Below are 17,931 nucleotides of genomic sequence, written 5' to 3'. Positions count from 1 at the left end.
CATTTCCTTTGTCACTGTCCTGGTTCAGGTCTTAACATCTCTTCCCTGAACTGTTTCAGCTGCCTCGAATTGATCTTTTCTGTTCAGCTGGGAACCCATTACTTAATCAGAGAGCTTCAGTGGATCCCTTTGGCCTAATATTTAAATATCAAAATTCCTTAGCGTGGCATTCAAGGCTCTTCATAATTTGGACCTAACTTTCCTGACATTTGATGGCTCCAGCATTCCCTTGCTATCTCTCCAGCCTCACTACATCACACGGGGCTCCTGAGCCCACTGGCACATCACAACTCGGTGCTCGCCTCCCTGCCCCAGCCCCATCCATCTGCCCATGCTGACTTTCTTACACTCCTTCCCTGTCTGTCTGGTAGACTCTGACTCATGCTTTAAGACCCAGCCCAATTTCTACTGCTAATTTGGAGCTGTCACACTCTCTCTCACTGGAAGGAATTAATTGTTCCCTCGTGTGTTTTACCTGCAGTACTTGGTTCATGCTTCCATCATACCACTTGTGTTGTATAACAGTTGGTTCTCTCAGTCTCTCTTCCTCTCCTTCTCCCGCACTCTCACGTATATACACACACATGCATACATCTATATGTATGTTGAACAAGTACTTATTGAGTGCGTTATGCTAGGTACGGTAGTAAACCAGATCAACCTGATCCCTCCTTTATGGGCATATAGTTTAGCAAATATTGAACTCCTCATTATGCCGTGGATTCTTAGGGATAAAGATCTGTACTCCTGATGCTTATCACAGTCCCATGGTCACTTGCTCCATGAATGGTCACTAAGTGAACTCTAGTGGGCAGAGATAAATACCAGAGTGGAGGATGGTGGATATCTTATGGGTACAAGGTAAGTGGGAAGCCTGGAAGTGTCACATTCTGCCCTCAGTTTCTAAAAGACAGCCTACTTTTATATGTGGTTAGCCCATTCATAAGGAGCCAGCATCTAGGAATCATGAGGCAAATTTTGAGATTTGATCTAAATTTTTTATCTAGAAAATTCAAAGAAGTTTGTTCTTTTTGAAGTGTGTGTGCATGAACACTCTGTGGTCCGATCACCCATCTCATGAGCCAGCTGGTTCAGGTGGATGCTTTGGGGCCTGGCTTCCCTACCACATGCTGCAACTTGTTTCTTTCAGAGACCTGAAACTGGACAATGTACTGTTGGACCACGAGGGTCACTGTAAACTGGCAGACTTCGGAATGTGCAAAGAGGGGATCTGTAATGGAGTCACCACGGCGACTTTCTGTGGCACACCGGACTATATTGCTCCAGAGGTGAGTGCAGCTGCTCGAGCTCCTCTGGAAATCTGTGCTCTGAAGTAACCCGGATCAGAAATGCCACAGGCTGCCTTTGTGTGCTGTGGCTTTGTGGGCGGCGGCGTTGAAAGCTGACACCTCCAGACTCCTTTATGGCTCATTGGCTGAATGATGGCCGAAAATGTCCTCAGTTTTTCTAAAAGTCAAAAAAATTTTTTTGTAAACTTTGCAGTTGCTTTAGGCTTCAAATTTGAATGAGGACAAAATGTGCTCCACTCACAGCTGTTTATTTTCTTCCTTGTCTCTACTCAGTGTTTTGATCCCAGCCCCATTTAGCAGAAGTAAAGAAAAGCTCTTGAATCTTTCCCATACATGTGAGTGAGCCCAATCTCCTCTTCTTTTACATAGATGTAGTTTCAAAACCCTTTCTGTTTTGATCTACACATGCCATATACCATGGCGTAAGCAGGCCATAAATGTTTGATCCCCTGGATGAGAAGGCCTCTGAGTTGACCACAGGGAAAACAGGCCATTCTCTAGAGATAGAATGAAACACACATGCCAGCACTGGAAACTTTTTTTTTTTTTTTACTTTGATAGTCTTAATCCATCATTTTCCCTAATCATTAAGGACTCGTTTGTTAATCAGATACACGAAGCGCTTCTCACCTATCCCTCTTTGCACAGATCCTCCAGGAAATGCTCTATGGACCTGCAGTAGATTGGTGGGCAATGGGCGTGTTGCTCTATGAGATGCTCTGTGGTCACGCGCCCTTCGAGGCAGAGAACGAAGATGACCTCTTTGAGGCCATATTGAACGATGAAGTCGTCTACCCTACATGGCTCCATGAAGATGCCACAGGGATCCTGAAATCTGTAAGTTTGGCTTCCCTGGCCAGCTTTCAACCTACTGCAGACCAGCTTGCTGTATGTGCCTCTCATGTGTTTTTTGTTTTTTTTTTTTTAATATCTCCCACCAGTAAGCTACCAGCTTTAACTGAAAGATGTGTTTTAATCTGTAGAATCAAAGAACCAAAGTTCTCTCAGGCTGTTTATTTTCCAGCCAGCTGTGATAGTAGTTGATAGTGTTGCTTGCCAACTATCAAGTATTTCTAGCACTTGTGGCTTTAGTATAGTGAAGTGATGTTCCACTGTCAGGGCACTCCAGGGCGTTGGGTCACACGGATGCCACTCCAGTGTGTTGCGCTATTGTTTCTGTCGGCAATGTCCAAGGAGCAGGACGAAGGGCCTATCCCTCATGTGGGGAGATGAGAAAGAAGAGTTTCCAAACCTCTGCAGATCTCTTTTGCTTCCATGTCGCCCTTATGCCAGCCAGGTGCTGAGCCCAAGTTTCAGGTGCAGTGAGGTAACATAAGTTGAGAAAGATTTTTTGTTTTGTTTTTTGCATGCATTTATGGCACTGTGCTGGAAACTTTATTTTGATGTGAGGAAGCAACATGAATTTGAGGGCTTTATGTTGAAAATAAGAAAGCACATGTAATTTGGGTCAGTTCTGTAACCACATTAGCTGAGTTTGAATATCACATATTCTCATCTATTACATGCATGGGGGAGTAAAGATGAATACAAAGTCAGTTCTTCAGAGAGGTGGTTCATTTCTGAAAGGTGTTAATGGTACTGGGAGTTTCGTAAGAGGGCTGTGGAGCAGCTGCATTTCCTCATACGGGAACTCCAGGCCTGGCATAAAATTTACCATCTTAATGGTTTTTAAATGTACATTAAGTACATTCACATGATTGTACCACCACCACCATCTAGTTCCAGGACTTTTTTCATCTTTCAGAACTGAAACCCCATACCCGATAAACTCCCCCATCCCCAGCAATCACCATTTTGCTTTTTGTCTCTATGAATTTGGCTACTGTAGGTACCTCATATAAGTGGAATCATACATTTGTCCTTTAGCAACTAAAAACAAAACAAAACAAAAATCTGGGGTCAGAATCCAGACTTTCCTGCCTCCCAGTTCAGGGTTCTGAGCTAGATCACATCTAGCCATCCCCCATTTTTCTTCTACTTCCCATTAATAAGTGTCTTTTAACCTTAGAGCCCCATATTTGTAGCACCCAGATTACTCCCTGATGTGATTATTTCCTATTGTACCAGACACAGTAGCCACTGGAGGAAGCTACTAGGATGCCGTGATCTTACCTTCATAGCATGAATCTGTCACCTATTGAACTTTTAATAATGTTTATGATACTGTTATAGTGTTAAAGACTGTATACTTGAATAATGCCCTAATTCCAGAAATAATTATTCTATTGACCTGAGTCTGTGACCCTGGAAAAAGAAACTAATGTATTAGTAAATTAGAATTCAATTCAATTTGGCAACTACTTGTCAGGTGACTTCCTTTTGCTTGGCTTGTGCTGAGAATGCAAAGATGAAAAGACTTGGCTTCTTAAGCAGCTCAGTCTAGTAGGAATGAGAGCATGTACACAAATACTTAGCTTGCTGCCAAGGAGAAGTGATCAGAACTCTCTCTGGAGGCAAGGACAGGGAAGACGACATAAGGACGAGACAGAGAAAGTGGCATTTAAGCTGGATATTGAACAAATAAGGATTCAATAGGGTTGACAGGGAGGCAAAGAGTATTCTAGGCAGAGGAAATAACTTGTACACAGCCTCAGAGGCAGGAAGTAGTGTACATGTTCAAAGAACTGCAGTTACTAGTTCTGTGCTGTTGGAGTGTTATATGGAGGCAATAAAAGATGAGTTTAGGACCATGTGAACTTTGAGGGGTGTGGAAGACAGTGGTATATACCCTGTAGTTGATCACGTGGATCTGGAACTCAGGAGAGAGGTTGGAGATGATCACTATGGCATGGTAGTGAGAACATAGGAGCAGATATTGACTAGGGGAGAGGGTGAAGAGGAGGACAGAGGATGGGACCTGGGGCACCCCAGTGTTGAAGGGGTGGTAATGGCAGAGGATGCCATGAAAAGGTTAGGAAGGAATGACTTCAGGTTGTGTAAACATCTAAATGTGCTGTGTATCTCCTAGTTTTACTCGTGGTGAAATAGGCCAGTGGTTTTACAACGTGATTTACCCAGAAACTGACACATGCGGTAACTTTTAAGTAGTGCTAGCTAGGTCAGAACAAATGGTCCTAGGCCAGATAACTGAGGGCTTGCAGAATGTATGTGTGCTGGGGGTTAGGTCAGTTGAGATATTCTTAAGGATTCTGAACAACCATTCGTTTTGTTGTACAATTCCAAATCAAGGTAAAGGAGATAGCTTTTCTTTAAAAATATAGACTTCAGGCTTTTTTTCCCCCAGGGTTCTGTGACCACCTATGATTCTGGGAGCTTGGTGACTTCAAGAGTTTCTAATGCTGACCCCATTGGGTGGTGCCTTGTAGAGTCTGAAATACTATCAGGAGGTCAGCTTGCTAAGATTTGGGTTGTAATCACTTATCTTTACCCTTAATTTAATAGAGCTTGATGGCTATTAGAAACACAAAGATTTGCAGAGATGACAGATCCTTAAAACATTTTGTTCATATCCCTGGTTGATGAAGCTGAGGCCCAGAAAGGTGAACTGGCTTCACATGGTGGAATGGAAAGAGCACACATTAGTTTGAGTTGAGAGTTCTCGTTCTGCTTATGCCATGACTTTTTTAGTCTTTATCTTTGTAAGGCAGTGATAACACCTGCAATACCCACTTCAAGTAAGGTAGTGCACATGAAAGCATTTTCAAAGTGGCCTGCACTATACAGGAATAAGGTACTAGTATTAAGTTATGAGTAGTAATTTCACAAAACACTGAGAGGTGTCATGATCTTCATCCTCTCCTTGAACAATTAATTCACCAATATCATCAAGATTATTAAGTGCTTAATCGTCCACGATGCTATGTTATTCTGTAGAGAATTATATTTGTTTTTTTCCAGAGCTCTCTAAGCCAAAGACTTATGTGGAATATAAATAGCCAAGTAGATATTGATCTTTCTGTTTAACAGACTTATTGCATAGCAGCCACAGGTCTGCAATGTTCAGGTGCTACGCAAGGGGCTGGGGGTGCAGAGATGAGCAAGGACAGACATCTATGCCCTCTTGGAATTTACAGTTGGGGTGGGGAGATAAATGTTAAAGAAGTTATCAAATTGTAAGTATATATGTAGTTTATTTGTATAAGAAAAAAATCTAAGGTGCTTTGAGAATATGTAACAGACTAATCTAGGCCATCCTCCCTTGATGGCATTTAAGCTGATCTCAAAGGCTGCAGAGAAGTTTGACTTACAAGTATGCAAAGATCTTGAGAAAGAAGTCCATTTGAGTAACTGTGGTAGTGTGGGGTAATAGGAGATGAGGCCGCGTAAAGGCGTTTAACCTTTATCTGAAGTGCCAAGACAAGTCATTGAAGGATTTCAAGTAAGCATCAATAACAAATCATTTTTTCATATTTAAAAGATATCATTCTGGATATCATATAGAGATATTGTGGATCAAACAGACTGAAATATTTGCAGATGAAATATCTGGGATTTTTTCCAAGACTGGGCATGTGTCTGTAACTTTCAAGGCTGGGTGATGGGTACATACTTACATTTAAAAAAATTTCTCTAATCGTAATTTAAAAACATGAATATATAAGTTCAAAGTGTGTGTAAATATGTATACATACACATGTTCTAAATTGTGTAGAAAAAAATGAAGAGATGATTTAATACAAATATACAAAGAGCAGAAAATGATGTGAGCCAGGATCTCGCTACATCTTTTGATTCCCCATTAGCATCTCAAGGTCCTAGACTGAGAGTCTATATCGTCTTGGTCACTTTAATATTACAGACAAAATTAATCAATGGTTTCAGCCTGTTCATTCTTTAGCATCCATGAACAGTCTCCATTTTCAAGAAGTGTTCATTGGCCCCCAAGTTGAGTACCTAAGTGTACCTCAAAGGAGGATTTTAAATGAAGGGACAGAAAGAGAGAGCCCTCACTGATGTATTCTGTCCCAAGCTGCTACTCTGCATAATTTTTCTCTGCTGGGCCTGTTTTTCCCAGCATAGAAGCAGGAAGGGCCAAGATCGCCAAGCCACCCCTTCATATCTGCTCTCAGCACCACCACAGCGCGGCGGGTTATCCCTACTTCCTGACGATCTTTTCTTACGAACATAATGTCACGGCTATTCTTGGAATTAGTGTCCTTTTTGTTCCTTCAAAAGGAAATGCTTTCTGAATTCCTTTTTACTTTTTTAAATAGAAAGTATTATTATTCCATATTCGTAGGAACTATTTAGATACCCATTTATAGTAACATACTAGAGTTATAGATGTTAAATGCCTCAGGGCTTTGTATAGTGTAACAGTGTCAACGAGTCCCCTAAATTCTTGACCAGCATTTCACAGAAAGTGAGTGATTGAATAGGATGGGCACCAACATCTTACCCAACGTGACTCCTAACCAAATGTTACTTTCCTACTCTGGCCTTTATCATCATCTTTACCAACACCTCCAAGATCGTAGACTTTTGAGTTCTTTATGAAATATTTGGACATTCATACACACAGACATGGATGCAGGGCAGATACTTGCTTGTGAGAACACTCCTTATGGAACACAGTCTGTGAGAGGAGGAGTTGGAGCACAAACAAGTTTCAGCCCAGGATTTCTACTTGAATTCCTAAATTATTAACCAGTCATCCTTATAACTAAAATTAACCATAGTATGTACTCAAAAAAGTGTAATGAGAAGACTTTTTCTTGCTTGCCCTTTTGTCTCTCATCTTCCATTTAAATGTATGTGTTACATGTGCATGCTCTAAAATAGTCCCACCCTCTCTTAGAATAGATTATAAAAGCTTACAACATTCACAGAAATTAACACAGAAAGGATATATGAAGATACACACACTTATGCAAAGAACAAATGTAGGCTTTCCAAATTGCTGACCTTAAAAAAATCATGTTTTTTTAAATTTGATTTTAGAATACATGTTTTCTATTGGCTACTGAGTTTCCTAAACTGGCACTAAATCATTCCAAAGTACAAATAATCATGACAGAAGAAAATAGTTTACTGAGAGCTTCTGTGATTGCACTGAGTTTTACACACATCTAGCCCTAGAAAGACTTGAGGTCCTCGCAAGTCCACAGAGGTTTGGAAGGTGATGGCCTCTGAGGTGAGTGTTTCTTTGTGCTAAATCATCTCCTGTGGAGATCACGAGGCTCAGTAGTAACTCAGATGAAATCAACGCCCTTTCCTTTGAGCTCACACAGGTGGCCAGGTTAAATAAGTGGTGAAAGGAGTTTGGTGCATTTTCCTGAGTCACCTTTGTCAGTTCGGGAGGCACATAAACTTAGCATCAGAAGGAGATTATAGTTTTGTTCCTAAGTTTATAGAAATTAAAGTGTGTGTGCGCATGTGGGTTTTTCTGTCATCACACCTACTAGATTTCATCATCTGTGCAATGTCTGCAGGAGTCCTGTTTACCTCTGGGCACAATGAGGGAACAATTCCAGGATCTTCTTTTAGCCATATGTCCCACATCTGTAACCAGGCAGGTGATCAGGGCAGTATGGAGTTTGGTCCTATCTCCTTCTCCTTTGTTGGTAGAGGTTGGAATGCTCAAGGGACCAGCCAAGGTGGTAGGCCAGGAGGAGGCCGAAGAAGCGGAGGAAAAGCTGGGAGTAGAGTAATGCAGTGGATGCAACTCTGGATCATTAGAGCTGATTTTTCAAACATTGACATGAAGAGAACTCAAAAGAAAGTTCCTATAAAATCCTTTAACAAGAGGGATGGTTTGGTACCAGACTTCTGGTCAAGATGGTGGAGTAGGCAAATGCTGTACTCACCTCCTCCCACAACCACATCAAAATTACAACTAAATTATACAACAACCATCACTGAGAATGACCTGAAGACTAACTGAACAGAATTCCTATAACTAAAGATATAAAGAAGCCACGACGAGACTGGTAAAAGATGTGGAGACGCGGAACAGACAGGTCCCACACCCACAGTGTGGCAATTAAGGATTGGGAAGGATATGTTGGCAGCAGAGGTCCCCACTGAGGAGCAAGGGGAGCCAGCCCCAGACCAGATTCCCTATCCCAGGGCACCAGAGCTGGGAAGAGGAGTCCCCATAATATCTGGCTGGGAAAACTAGTGGGGATTGTGTCCGAGTGAGACAGAGGGCTGCCAAAGTCCCAGGCATTCCTCCTGAGGAGCCTGCACAAGGACTCTCATGAATTTTCTCACTCTGAGCTCCAGCACTGGGGCAGCGAATCAAAAAGTCCAGGGATATATGGGGAGGAACTGAATTAACTAGCTTCAAGGCAGCTCTCTCTAGGGATAAAAGCACTGGCAAGTGCCTTTGCTCCCGAATGGTGAATATCATTCACCCCGCTGCTTCCCTGAGACTCCACTCAGCTCCCATGCCAAGCAACCTGCCTCGGACTTTCCTAAATCTCCCAAAGGTCCACAAACTTCAAACAAGCCTCAACAGGCCCTGTACTTCTTTCTTAGCAGTCCCAAGCCTGGCACAAGTGGAAACCAGTATCAACTTGCAGTATAACTCCTATCAGGTAGCCTCAAACCTGGCATAAGTTGTAGCCAGTGTTGGCTTGGAATGTAGCTTCAACTAAGTGGCCACAAGCCCAGTACAAGTGGTGGTTGGCCTTAGCTCACATCATGGTGCCCACTAAAGGGCCCTAAGCCCAGCCCTAGTGGCAGCCGGCCTTGGTTTGCAGCGTAGCTTCTCCTAAGCACCTCCAAGGCCAGCACAAGTAGGAGCCAACTTCAGTTCACTTTGTAGCTGTCCTGAGCCAGGCACAAATAGTTGTTGACCTTGGCCCGCACTGGAGTTCCTCCTAAGAGGCTCCAGAACCAACACACCTGGTGACCAGCTTCAGACCACACCAGAGCACCACCCAACCATCTCCACAACAGCACACCTTGGCTGGCACCAGAGCCCCACTAAGGAGACTCCCAGTCCATTGGGTCAGCCTCCACACAACAGCTTATCCACTGTAGTCATGAAGAGCCCTCACAGCCACCCAGTCTGAGGGTCAATCTCACCATTAACATGCCAACAACAATCGAGGCTCAACTACAGCAGGAGGGCCCATGCAAGGAACACCCCTGGAGTACCCAACTCAGGTGAAAAGGAAAACTGTGCCCATGGCCTCATAGGACACCTACATAAGGCCACCCTACCAAGATGAGACAAAGAAACATGTCCCAAATGAAAGAACACTATAAAAAAAACTTCAGAAAAGAACAAAATGAAATGGAGACAAGCAATCTACCAGACAGTGTTCAAAACACTGGTTATAAGGACGCTCAGTGAACTCAGGGGAAGAGGGCATGAACTTAGTATGAACCGCAATAAAGAGAAACCATAAAAAAGAACCATTCAGAAATGAAGAATACATTAGAAGGAATCAACGGCTGATAAAATGCAACAAAGGATCAATTCAGTGATCTGGAAGACAAGGTAGCTGAAAACACTGAATTGGAACTGCAAGAAGGAAAAGACTTGATAAATGAGTGTAATTTAAGGGACCTCTGAGACAACATCAAGTGCACCAAGATTTGCATCATAGGGTTACCAGACGGAGAAGAGAGCAAGAGAGCAAGGGCCAGCATTACTCTAGTACGAAAGCCAAAGACACTACAAAAAGATAATTATTGGCCAATATCCCTGATTAACATAGGTGCAAAAATCCTCAACAAAATATTAGCAAACCAAATTCAGCAATACATTAAAAAGATGATACACCATGATCAAATGGGATGTATTCCTAGGATGCAAACTTGGTTCAATATGCACAAATCAATTAATGTGATATACCACAAAGAAAATTAAGAGACCTACTTCAGATCGAAAGGCATATACAGATTGAAAGGGATGAAAAAAGATATTTCATGCAAATGGTAACAAATGAAAAGTCAGGGTAGCAATACTTATATCAGACAAATAGACTTTGAAACAAGGGCTGTAAAAAGAGACAAGGGCATTTAGTAATGATAAATAGATCAATCCAACAAAAGGATATACCTCTCATAAACATCTATGCACATAATATAGGAGCATCTAAATATGTAAAGCAAATATTGACAGTAAAGGGAGAACTCGATAAAACAGTAATAGTAGGGTACTTTAACACCCCATTGACATCAATGGCTAGCTAGATCATCCAAACAAAATCAACAAGGAAACAGTGGCCTTAAATGACGCAGTAGACCAGATGGATTCAATTGATACTTAGAAAACAAAAATACAAACATGTGAAGACTAAATAACATGCTACTAAACAATGAATGGGTTAACAATGACATCAAGAAAGAAATCAAAAGATACCACGAGACAAATGAAAACAACCCCAAGAAATCTATAGCAATACAGGCCTACCTCATGAAAATTTGCAGTCTAACCCTAGCACCTTTGGTACTAGAAAAAGAAAAAAATAAGCCCAAAGTAAGTAGAAGGAAATATTAAAGATCAGAGTGGAAATAAGAGTCTAAAAAATCAATAGAAAAGAACAATGAAACCAAGAGCTATTTCTTTGAAGAGAAAAAATTAATAAACCTTTAGTCAGGCTCATAGAGAAAAAAGGGCCCAAATAAAATTGGAAATGAAAGGGAAGAAGTAAATACTACAAACAATTATATGCCAACAAATTGAACAACCTGGAAGAAATGGATAAATTCGTAGAAACATGGAATCTTCCAAGACTATATCAGGAAGAAATAGAAAATCTGAACAGACTAATAGCTACTAATGAAATTGCATCAGTAATCAAAAACTCTCTTAAAAGTCCTGGACTAGATGGTTTCACAGGTGAATTTTACAAAACATTCAAAGAAGAATTATACCTATCTTTCTCAAACTATCTGCAAAAATTAAAGAGGAAGGAAAGTTCCCAACCTCTTTTTACAAGGCCAGCATTACTCTAGTACGAAAACCAAAGACACTACAAAAAGATAATTATTGGCCAATATCCCTGATTAACATAGATGCAAAAATCCTCAACAAAATATTAGCAAACCAAATTCAGCAATACATTAAAAAGATGATACACCATGATCAAATGGGATGTATTCCTAGGATGCAAACTTGGTTCAATATGCACAAATCAATTAATGTGATATACCACAAAGAAAATTAAGAGACCTACTTCAGATCGAAAGGCATATACAGATTGAAAGGGATGAAAAAAGATATTTCATGCAAATGGTAACAAATGAAAAGTCAGGGTAGCAATACTTATATCAGACAAATAGACTTTGAAACAAGGGCTGTAAAAAGAGACAAGGGCATTTAGTAATGATAAATAGATCAATCCAACAAAAGGATATACCTCTCATAAACATCTATGCACATAATATAGGAGCATCTAAATATGTAAAGCAAATATTGACAGTAAAGGGAGAACTCGATAAAACAGTAATAGTAGGGTACTTTAACACCCCATTGACATCAATGGCTAGCTAGATCATCCAAACAAAATCAACAAGGAAACAGTGGCCTTAAATGACGCAGTAGACCAGATGGATTCAATTGATACTTAGAAAACAAAAATACAAACATGTGAAGACTAAATAACATGCTACTAAACAATGAATGGGTTAACAATGACATCAAGAAAGAAATCAAAAGATACCACGAGACAAATGAAAACAACCCCAAGAAATCTATAGCAATACAGGCCTACCTCATGAAAATTTGCAGTCTAACCCTAGCACCTTTGGTACTAGAAAAAGAAAAAAATAAGCCCAAAGTAAGTAGAAGGAAATATTAAAGATCAGAGTGGAAATAAGAGTCTAAAAAATCAATAGAAAAGAACAATGAAACCAAGAGCTATTTCTTTGAAGAGAAAAAATTAATAAACCTTTAGTCAGGCTCATAGAGAAAAAAGGGCCCAAATAAAATTGGAAATGAAAGGGAAGAAGTAAATACTACAAACAATTATATGCCAACAAATTGAACAACCTGGAAGAAATGGATAAATTCGTAGAAACATGGAATCTTCCAAGACTATATCAGGAAGAAATAGAAAATCTGAACAGACTAATAGCTACTAATGAAATTGCATCAGTAATCAAAAACTCTCTTAAAAGTCCTGGACTAGATGGTTTCACAGGTGAATTTTACAAAACATTCAAAGAAGAATTATACCTATCTTTCTCAAACTATCTGCAAAAATTAAAGAGGAAGGAAAGTTCCCAACCTCTTTTTACAAGGCCAGCATTACTCTAGTACGAAAACCAAAGACACTACAAAAAGATAATTATTGGCCAATATCCCTGATTAACATAGATGCAAAAATCCTCAACAAAATATTAGCAAACCAAATTCAGCAATACATTAAAAAGATGATACACCATGATCAAATGGGATGTATTCCTAGGATGCAAGCTTGGTTCAATATGCACAAATCAATTAACGTGATATACCACAAAGAAAATTAAGAATGGAAATCATGTGATCATTTTAATATATGAAGAAAAAGCATTTGAGAAAATTCAAATCCACATATAATAAAGTGGGAATAGAGGGAACATACCTCAACACAATAAAAACCATATACAGCAGACCCACAGCTAACATCATACTCAATAATAAAAAGTTGAAAGCTTTTTCTTTAAAATCAAGAACAAGACAAGGATGTCTCCTTTGACCACTTTTATTCAACATAGTATTGGAAGTCCTAGCCACAACAATCAGGAAGAAGTAAAACTTATTATTTGCAGATGACTTGATACTATATGTAGAGAGAACCCTAAAGATTCCACAAAAAAAGCTATTAGAATAAATGAATTTAGTAAACAAAATACAAAATTAATAATAATCAGAAATTGGATGCATTTTTATACACCAATAACAGAAAGAGAAAATTTTTAAAAACCGTCCCATTTACAATTGTATCAAAAAGAATAAAATATCTAGGAATAAATTTAACCAAGAAGGTAAAAGACCTGTACTAAGAAAACTAAGACATTGAAGAAAGAAATTGAAGAAGATACAAATAAATGGAAGCATATACCGTGCTCAAAGTTAAGAATTAACATTGTTAAAATGTCCATACTACCCAAAGCAATCTACAGATTCAGTGCAATCCCTATCAGTCGAAATACCAATGGCATGTGTTTACAGAACTAGAATAAAATTTACATGGATCCACAAAAGACCCCAGATAAAGCAATCTTGAGAAAGAAGAGCAAACATGGAGTTATCACACTACCTGATATAAAACTATACTACAAGGCTATAGTAATGAAAATAGCATGGTGCTTGAATAAAAACAGACACATAGATTAATGGAACAGAACAGAGAACCCAAAAGTAAATCCACACCTATATGGTCAATTCATCTATGAAAAAGGAGGCAAGACTCTACAATGGGGTAAAAACAGTCTGTTCAATAAATGGAAAACTGGACCCATGCATGTAAAAAAAAAAAAAAATAGAACACTTTCTTACACCATATACAAGAATGAACTCGAAATGTATTAAAGAATCGAATGTAACAGTTGAAACTGTAAAACTCCTAGACAAAAACATAGGCAGTAAACTCTTAGATATCACTCTTGGCAATATTTTTGTTTGATATGTCTTCTCAGGCAAGGGAAACAAAAGAAAAACAAATGGGACTACATCGAGTAAAAAGTTTTTGCACAGCGAAAGAAACCGTCCACAAAATGAAAAGACGATTACTATGTGGGAGAAGATATTTGCCAATGATATTTCCAATAAGGGATCAATATCTAAAATATATAAAGAACTCATACAAACTTAACACACACACAAAAAAAAAGAAGAAATGGGTAGAGGCCCTGAATAGACATTTCTCCCCAAAGGACATACAAATGGCCAATAATTATATGAAAAGATGCTTAACATCACTAATCATCAGGGAAATGCAAAATAAAACCACAAGATATCACCTCACACCTGTCAAAATAGCTGTCATCAATAAATCAACAAACAAGTGTTGGCAAGGATGTAGAGAAAAGGGAACACTTGTGCTTTGTTGGTGGGATTGCAAATTGGTGCAGTCACTATGGAAAACAGTATGAAGGTTCCTCAAAAACTTAAAAATAGACCTACTAGGTAACCCAGCAGTTCCATTTCTGGGTCTTTATCGGAAGAAACCCAAAATACCAATTTGAAAAGACATATGCACCCCTATGTTCATCGCAGCATTATTTACAATAGCCAAGATATGGAAGCAACTCATGTGTCTATTGATAGACAAATAGGTAAAGAAATTGTGATACATATATACAATGGAATATTACTTAGCCATAAAAATAAATGAAATCTTGCCTTTTGTGACAAGATGGATGGACCTAAAGGGTATTATGCTGAGTGAAATAAGTCAGACAAATACTATATGATAACTTATATGCGAAATGTAAAAAACAAACAAAACAAGAACTCATAGATACAGAGAACGAATTGATGGTTGCCAGATGGGAGGTTAGTTGGGGGCATGAGTGCAAGGAGTGAAGGGATTAAGATGTACAAATTGCTAGTTATAAAAAACAGTCACGGGGATGTAAAGTACAGCATAAGGAATATAGTCAATAATATTGTAATAACTATGTATGTTGTCAGATGGGTATATCTGAAACTAATGTTGTATGGCAACTATAATTGAAAAACTAATAAAAACTGCGCCATTCTTTTTTCCGCTCCTACCGCTGCCCCCTGCCCAGACCAGTCTGGATCTGGATACCTGTGTGCAGTGAGAATGGCAGGATGATCTGTTGCCATAGGCATGCAGATTACCTGTGTCAACCCTGCCCAGTGCATTCCTCTCAGACCCACTCCGAACAAGCTAGAGCAATTCTCCTTCTCTTGCCTCCTCCAGTATTCCATAGCAACACCATTCTGTATAATAACCGGTACTTGGGAAGATTACAGTTTGTTTTCTCAAAGCTATTAAAAAGATCCATTATGTATCCTTTCCCCTCCCCTCTCCACCAGGCTCCGTCCTACCCCTAGCTGGTTGTCATCAGCCTCTTCTTAGATTTAAATATCTGTCTCTGCGTTCTTCTATGGCAAAGTAACTTATCAACGCCAACTCAGAACCCTGGTCTCACAGCATGTCCCGTGCTATCCCATCAGCTAACTTACCTGCCCACCCTTGTCCCTCTCATGACTGCTCTAGACTGGATAGTGCTGCTAGCACAGGTCATTCCTGAATCTGTGACTCACCACCACCCCTGGCATGAGGGGGTGTGAAATGAGAAAGTTGGTGACTGGTCTTCATAACTAGGTCAGACTATCTGTGACAATGGCAAAAGACAGACACGTGGCTGCAACCTGCACACACAAGCTTGCATGTTGTCAGCCCCATATTGTACGCCTATGCCGAGGTTGGCTATCACAGCCAGGAACCATACTCTATTCTGCGCCCTGTGCTTTTTCTGTTCTTTTTCCTTGTAGAGCCATACAATGTCTTGTTCTCGTTTCAGAGCGTCTCCCAGGAATATTGATGGGAATGTCCTGTGGCACAGTTTCCTTCCCTTCTGGCTTGCCAGCATTAACTGCTAACTCTCTGCTCTTTTATCTGAAATTGAATGAAAGGAGAAGGTCATTTTGTTTGCCCAACAGCCAAATCCAGCTATTAGGTAGAAAATACAGTGTGTTCTCCCTCTTGGAAGAAAATCTTATTAGACTAATTGCTCTATTTACATAGCTAGTCCTCTTCCTCTGAAATCAGACAGATTTTGAAAGAGGAAAAAACACTTCAGCCATTGCCTACATTTTAATGAGTTTCAAAGTACATTTGGATCCTGTTATCTCAGGATACATTATTACAGAGTTGACTGTCCTGTGGAACATCCAACAACTCAAAACCAAAGCCTGCCCATGTGTAGCAGAGCCCACAAGACATGAGACTGCTGTACCTTGACACCCACCAGTTTACAAAGAAATTACTCCATTGCAACCTTCATCCTGCATTCAGTATGTCCCTTCTGTCATTAAAGCAGATATAACTGTACATTAAAACCTGAGTATTATTTATATTCTTATTTCAAACTTGGCTTTAGAAATACTTGCTCTCAAAAAAAATTATTTTCCAGAGACCATCACTACCACCCCACTGGTGGAGCCTGGGACTGTGGAAGCAAAAACAGGACTTATTCTCTTCCTGGCTGCAAAGTGAAGGAGCAGGGAGAGTAAGATGAGCCTTAGGCCAAGGCGACCTCAGATTTTAGTCTCTCAGAGGCTTTCAGTCTATACTCCTACCTTTACGTTAGAACCTATAAGTGGCTTAACAAGATGCTTACTGATATGAACATTTCTCGAGGGCTTCTTTTGTGACAGGCATTTTACATTGAGTATCTCATTTACTTGTCATAGCGACTTGATGAAGAGAGATTTGGGCTTAGATGGAGGCGGCACTAGGAGTCCTATTCAGACTCGAGTCCCAGAGTAGTTAAGGAATTTGCCCAAGGACACATAGCTCATCAGCAGCAGAACTGGTATACACACACAGATAGCGGAACTGGAGGCTTCCTAGGACATTCTTGTATAAACGTGGCCTAAATCTCTTTACATTTCACCATAGAACTTCCTTCAGGAGGACATGTGGCTACTTTCCTGCAGTTACCTTCTCTGCAGCCTTAAAAGAATTGCTAAGTTCCTTATTCTCAGGGCTGGTGTGCCTCTGATTCCTCCAGTGTCCTCTAAATTCTGCTTTAGTGAGGGCCACAGAAGGAAGGGGAATGAGAAATGAGTCCATGCATTCTTGATCCCCCTCCTTCCCATGTTCTCCAGTCAAGTTGAGACTTAAATTTGGGAGAGAATCAGACTTTCCACCCTGGCCTCCTCACTCTTTGCAGCCTATAAAGTGCTTTTATTAACCCTAGAAAACATTCTGCCTCCTTTAGTAAATGTGTCCAGAATTTTTCATGAAGTCACTTTATTTTCTTCCTTGGCTGACTTTCTTGTTTGGACCACAGTCAGGAAGGTCAGTTGAGGTAAGGCACATTTGAAGTATGACCTTAAACATGGACAAATGATCGCTCAAACAGCATTGTTGTTAACTCGTTTGGCATTTGGGTCCCATTAGGGACATAATCAAATAGAGAAGTTTTCTGCAAAAGGATGCTGCCATTACCCCTCACAGCAGCAAGAACGCTGTGTTTAGGAAGAGTCCTGTGCCTGGCCTAGGGTGGCAAGCCCCTCCTGTGTACTGTGAAAGAGTTCAGGTCTGGGACTAATGTTAAATTGTCCCTGAATTTCTCATCTCTGCATCTCTGCAGGGAGGTAGTCATGACAGGGCTACCCCTTCTCAGAATGGTCCATTCTGGTTTCTGTTTCATGGTATTCATTCTCCTCTGTCTTCTTCACGAGCCCCTCTTGCTGCCACGTGGCTTTCTTCTCACCCTGTGTCAGGGCTCAGGAGCCACGCAAAGTCAGTGAGTGAAGCCAGCCAGCTATGAGGCAATAGAGAGTGGTGGGGCATGTGGCTGACCAGGGCTCGTGGGCCCCATCTAAAGAGGCAGCCACTGCTCAACTCCAGGCCATTTTTATGAAGAAGAAATTCAGGTCTAGTGTTCCAGAATACTCCATTTTCCAAGAGAAATTTGAGAACTCGATTTTAATGTTTCCTGGTTTTTCAATGTTTGGCAAATAATTAAAATGATTTTAAAACACACTATATGG

General features: G+C 40.2%; 1 protein-coding gene across 1 annotated transcript in view; it reads left to right on the top strand.

Annotated features, from left to right (window-relative positions):
• PRKCH (protein kinase C eta) overlaps window positions 1-17,931 on the top strand; it is a 205,183-nt gene that overhangs the window by 181,110 nt on the left and 6,142 nt on the right. Inside the window, exons 12-13 of the mRNA XM_011386242.2 lie at window positions 1,151-1,289; window positions 1,959-2,147. Of these exons, the coding sequence (XP_011384544.1) occupies window positions 1,151-1,289; window positions 1,959-2,147 (328 nt within the window). The remainder of the gene's footprint in view (window positions 1-1,150; window positions 1,290-1,958; window positions 2,148-17,931) is intronic.

The sequence above is a fragment of the Pteropus vampyrus genome, unplaced genomic scaffold (assembly GCF_000151845.1).
Source record: "Pteropus vampyrus isolate Shadow unplaced genomic scaffold, Pvam_2.0 Scaffold15, whole genome shotgun sequence".
In the NCBI taxonomy this organism is placed as follows: Eukaryota; Metazoa; Chordata; class Mammalia; order Chiroptera; family Pteropodidae; genus Pteropus; species Pteropus vampyrus.
Note: the sequence above shows the minus strand (reverse complement) of the source record. Positions and strands in the feature narration are given on the sequence as shown.